The sequence below is a fragment of the Nicotiana sylvestris genome, chromosome 7 (assembly GCF_000393655.2).
Source record: "Nicotiana sylvestris chromosome 7, ASM39365v2, whole genome shotgun sequence".
Lineage (NCBI taxonomy): Eukaryota > Viridiplantae > Streptophyta > Magnoliopsida > Solanales > Solanaceae > Nicotiana > Nicotiana sylvestris.
Window position 1 is genome coordinate 116,878,697 of NC_091063.1, and position 5,383 is coordinate 116,884,079.

Here is a 5,383-nt window from a genome sequence, read left to right on the forward strand (position 1 = left end):
TTAGGTTGCCGAGCTCATGGTCCTGAGACTGATCAAGATAGAGATCGACTAAGATCGAGACCGAACAAGATAGAGATCGAAGGAAGCTTACCGAGCCGAATAACGGAAAGTCAAAATATTCGCAGTCGGACGAGGATCAGCGCAAATCCCCGCACGTATCAAGAAGATGCCGATTAATTAGTCAATCATGAGATTTCTTACCTCATATAAAATTGTATCTAGAGTAGGACTTCATTACTATATAGAGGGGGTCTGATCATTTATAAACACATCGTATTCACCAACACTATGTCATTTTCTAGCTTTTATTATCTTGTTATTCTGTTCATAAGCAGGTTGAAATATATTTGGTTCAAGGGTTACTGAACTCGAGGGCCAAGGCTGTTCAATTCGTGTGGTTTGCATTATTTCTTTCATCGTCAATATCAATATTAATTTATTCTTCTTAATTTGTATCAAGTTATATCATGTAACCTTAAAACCGCGTATAAACCCAATTGTTATCCAATTTTAGGGTAAACACACCTCCTGTTAAAGAATTATTAGTGTTTACAAAAGTCCATCAAACTCAGAACATAAATTGCACGTTTCTTAGTCAATTCACCAAGCCTGTTTGGCACATTAAAAATACAGTTGCGTAATCAAGTCCAACTCGATCATTGATAAGAGGAATGACTCATCACACGTGACTCTGAATCAGCATAGCATCTCGGGGGTGTTGTATACTAGGTATGCGCATATAAATATATACGCAAACACACACCCAAATCACTCTCTTTCATCATCCAAGAGTTGAGGAGCAACAACAAAGGCAGTTGAATATATCATCATCTAGTGTAGGATGCGGAGATTCATCCCTAAAATGGCACTGCTGCGAAAAAATCAGCCCCAGTCCCTGTTCAGTTGTCGACCCAATTCCTCAGTTGCGCAATCTTGCACGTCTCTTCACCAACAAGAAGATGACACGTCACTTCCCAAAATGCCCCCTTTTGATTATACTCCGCCGCCTTACACCGGTCCCTCCGCCCATGAAATCCTTCTCAAACGCCAAACTTATCTTAACCCAGCCATCTTCCATTTTTACAAGAAGCCCGTAAGTGTACTGCTCCTTGTTCTAGTCCCAAAATAAGTATTTCCACGCGCTTAATCAGAAAAGAATTTCAAGACGCATGATCAAATAAGTATATTTGTGTGTTAAGCATTTTTACTCTTATCAGTGTGATTATTTACTTTATTTTTCGGGTTATTCAGATAATGTTTGTTATGGACTTGAATATCACTGCACACAACTTAAACGATCCTCATTCAGTTACAGTAAATCATGATTCTTTATAATTTTTCGAAATACAAATATTGGGATTTTGCGATTCATTAATTTTTGTGTTTTCAGTTGAATTTGGTGGATGGGAAGATGCAGTATTTGTATGACGAAAATGGGCGGAGATATCTAGATGCATTTGGAGGGATTGCTACAGTGTGTTGTGGGCATTGCCATCCTGAGGTGGTTGAATCAATTGTTAATCAAACAAAGCGTTTGCAGCACTCCACTGTTTTGTATTTGAATCATGCTGTAGCTGATTTTGCTGAGGCACTTGCATCCAAGTTGCCTGGAGATCTCAAGGTTCATTGACTTTATTCTTCAATTAGTATGCATGAATATCATTTATCTATAATGATGGCGTGTATATTTTTTTCCTTTTAATTGGTTTGTAGGTTGTCTTCTTTACAAATTCGGGCACGGAGGCGAATGAGTTGGCTTTGATGATGGCACGGTTGTACACTGGTTGCCAAGATGTTATTTCCCTTAGGAATGGCTATCATGGCAATGCTGCTGGGACAATGGGTTCCACTGCCCAGTCGAGCTACAAGTTCAATGTTGTACAGGCATGTCTCCCAATGCAGCCACTTTATTATCTTTTTTTTGTACACTTTAATGTTAAATTGTTGAAAGCATGCTTTGCAGGCTTTTTAAAGTATAACTTGGAATTCTGTGTCTTGTGCTTTCTGTACGCATTGCTTGATCATTAAAACCTTCATAAACGAAGCATTTAGGTACTTTTCCAGTAATTTCTTTAGTACTAATTATTGATGTTGTTATATAAGTTTTTCATCAAAATGTAGCTCTCTCTGTAGTAATTTACTATCCAAAAAGTAGATTTTTTCACAATACAACCCTTGTACTAAAAAATATTTCCTAGGAATACCTTAACAGCTTGTTTGGATGGTTGTTAGGTATCATTTCATAATGTATCGTATAGTATTGTATTGTATTGTACTGTATTGTTTTGACTTATATGATATCATGCACCAACAATATGAGGGATAAACTTGCAATATTATAAAATAAAGTAAGCTACGAGGTAGAATAATTATATGAAAAGGTAGATAAAATAGGATTATTTAATAATAAGGAAGGGCAAGATGAGAGAAAAAAATAAGGCAACGATGCGACCACACCGAATCGATCGTTCCATAAAGTGGTACTTTTCGCCATTACGTAACGATGGATTTAACGATACGATACTATAAAATTTAAGTAGCAATCAAAACAAACATTGTATTTAAAGTAACAATACGATACAATATAACATGTAACAACCATCCAAACAAGCTGTTACTGTATTCCATGGTCGTATAGTTGTATCTCTTACTAATATATCTAAGCAAACGTGTCCTGCTTTTAAAAATTTGGTATGATGTTATTGGAATTCCTTTTCAGAGTCTTAAGAAAGACAAAGATGTAAAAGCGTGTTAACTGTAACATAGATATATTGCTAGGCTAGATTTCTTTTAACTGTAATATCTCATTATCTTGTACAATGATGTGCTCAATCTATCTCCTCAAATTTTGTTTTATCGTCATTCCAATCATTTGCAAGTTATCTGCCATGCATATTCCAACAGACTGGAGTTCACCATGCCCTGAACCCTGATCAATATAGAGGTGTGTTTGGTTCAGACGGACTGAAATATGCGAGGGATTTAGATGATTTGATCACCTATGGAACTAGTGGTCGTGTGGCTGGTTTTATTGCAGAAGCTATACAGGTAGCATAATCTGACTTAGATGTGCACTTCATGCGCTCACAGTTTCATGATTATATCCTTCAAGATATTCCATTTGATTTTAACTATGGCATGTGTTCTTGTCAGGGAGTTGGCGGGATTTTGGAGCTGGCCCCAGGATACTTGCCAGCGGTCTATGACAGAGTCAGAAAGGCAGGAGGCATTTGTATAGCTGATGAGGTCCAGTCGGGATTTGCTCGGACGGGGAGCCATTTTTGGGGATTTGAAGGTCACGGTGTCGTGCCTGATATTGTTACCATGGCAAAGGTGGATTCTCCATGCTCTTTTCTTTTTATCCTGTTTGTTGTTTCCGTTGAGATTTCACAGAATAGTTCTACATTCAGACTCCAGCTTTTAGATAATGATACTGAAATTAAATTGCATGACTAATCTTCTTTTTACCATTATCTTTACTGTCATTTCTCTATTTTGGGTTGGGGGAGGACCTAAAGCTGCTGCTCATTACCAGAAAGTTGCTTCTCTAGGGGTAGTTAGTTCACCATATACCAGTTCCTCCAGAGTTTTTAATGCCATCTGCAGCTGTGTAAGATTGTTCCATATGTTAGCTTAACCAAGCAAAGTCGTATTAATGAAACCTCAGAAAATTCTTCCTATGGATATGTGTGACTGCAATTATGTAGACATTCTCTCTTCATTTTTATTAAGCTTCTGAGAATAAATTCTAATCAGGGCATTGGAAATGGCATCCCACTTGGTGCTGTGGTCACCACACCCGAGATTGCAAAGGTCCTGACTAATCGCAGTTATTTCAACACCTTCGGCGGTAATCCTGTGTGTACTGCTGGGGGCCTAGCTGTTCTCAGAGTAATTGAAAAAGAGAAGCTTCAGCAAAATGCATTCAGTGTCGGATCATATCTTAAAAACCGGCTTACTTCTCTAATGGAGAAACATGAAAGTATGTTCCTACTTCCAACTTTGAGAATGAACAAAGATTCTATTGTATTCTGTTATGGTCATAAGCCCTCGAATTGCAAGCAAGGGCAAAACTTACTTATTTATTGACTCAGCTTCATCTCAAAAACTTGGTTCTTCATTCTGCAGTAATTGGTGATGTGAGGGGAAGAGGTCTGATGCTTGGCGTTGAGCTGGTTACTGATAGACAGTCAAAAACTCCAGCTAAGGTGGAAATATTGCGAGTAATGGAGCAGATGAAAGGTATTTTTTTTGTCTTTGTTTATGCTCTAGTCAATAAGTTTTTGTTTATCAGCATGGATTTATTTTTAATCTAATATACGTATTTGGTGCTTCCAGAAATGGGAGTCCTCATTGGAAAAGGAGGATTTTATGGCAATGTTTTTAGGGTTACTCCTCCTCTCTGCTTCACCAAGGAAGATGCAGGTAAATTATTCTCTTTTACTTTATGAGCTTCTCTTTTTCCCTTACTATTTTCTGTTTTTGAAATTTGGTCGTTTTACTTTTATAGATTTTCTCGTTGATGTGATGGATTACTCAATGTCAAAGATGTGAGTCAAGAAGCTGGTTATGCAATTACCGGTGTTTGATCGAAACTTGCTAGAATATTTAATATGAAGTGGCGTTAGGTGTGTATATGTATCTCAAAGAAATAAAATTAAAAGAGACATCACCTCGTTGTCTCTCTACCTCCTCTTGTCCTCTAGTTTCATTTCATAGTATCAAAGTTTGATGATGAGACATCACCTCGTTGTCTCTCCACCTCCCCCGGTCCTCTCATGGATTAGTTTCATATTGTAATATCAAGTTTCAGATTATAATGACAGTTTCATATTCTAATATATTGCAGCATCTCTTTGTCGATAAATTGGATTTATGTTAGTCATTTAACTGTTCGTTTTGATCATAAGTGGAGAAAGGGCTCTGCAGTCTTTGGGGCTTTCAGCTTTATAAGTGATTGAATCTCTTCATTCTCCCTTTTAACTGTAGTATATTGAGTGAAATGTTGCTCAATCTGCCATAGGTTAGGGGTGACTGGTCGATGTTTAGTACTCGTTCAATCCTTGTCATTCTGCTGAATATTAGAATTTAGATGATTCTTGAATTGTATCAGTAACAAAATCTCTGCTGGACGAAGGTTCATGCTTGCATCCTTGTCATGTGGCTTACCAATCTTCCAATAGGCATACCCCATGTGCGTGCTTTTTGCTACTAAGCAGCCTGGGTGCGGCTAATGCACTTGGGCCTCCCCACTTTGGTTGGAGACAAGTATGCCTTAAAAAATAAGGGAGAAATTCAAAAATAGCCAGATTTACAAGTGGTCACTCAAAAATAACCATAGTTTTAAAAGGAATAGAAATTTAGTCACATTTCATGTAAAGAT

General features: G+C 37.5%; 1 protein-coding gene across 2 annotated transcripts; it reads left to right on the forward strand.

Annotated features, from left to right (window-relative positions):
* The first annotated feature begins 741 nt into the window (after positions 1 to 741).
* On the forward strand, positions 742 to 4,867 carry LOC104231272 (alanine--glyoxylate aminotransferase 2 homolog 3, mitochondrial-like). 2 transcript variants are annotated; one of them, XM_009784237.2, is made up of 9 exons: positions 742 to 1,093; positions 1,391 to 1,621; positions 1,714 to 1,884; positions 2,905 to 3,048; positions 3,154 to 3,333; positions 3,757 to 3,982; positions 4,129 to 4,242; positions 4,339 to 4,425; positions 4,511 to 4,867. In XM_009784237.2, the coding sequence occupies exons 1-9, from the start codon at positions 842 to 844 to the stop codon at positions 4,552 to 4,554; spliced, it is 1,449 nt and encodes a 482-aa protein (XP_009782539.1). In that variant the 5' UTR covers positions 742 to 841; the 3' UTR covers positions 4,555 to 4,867. The 2 variants fall into 2 exon arrangements, with proteins under 2 accessions (XP_009782539.1, XP_070006752.1); XM_070150651.1 differs by having other exon boundaries at positions 1,044 to 1,181.
* The last annotated feature ends 516 nt before the right edge of the window (positions 4,868 to 5,383 follow it).

Coding starts and splice junctions, on each gene's coding strand:
- LOC104231272 (XM_009784237.2), top strand. CDS start 842: ATGCGGAGATTCATCCCTAAAATGGCACTGCTGCGAAAAAATCAGCCC. Junction 1,094..1,390: donor TCCATTTTTACAAGAAGCCC/GTAAGTGTACTG, acceptor TTGTGTTTTCAG/TTGAATTTGGTGGATGGGAA. Junction 4,426..4,510: donor CTTCACCAAGGAAGATGCAG/GTAAATTATTCT, acceptor TTACTTTTATAG/ATTTTCTCGTTGATGTGATG.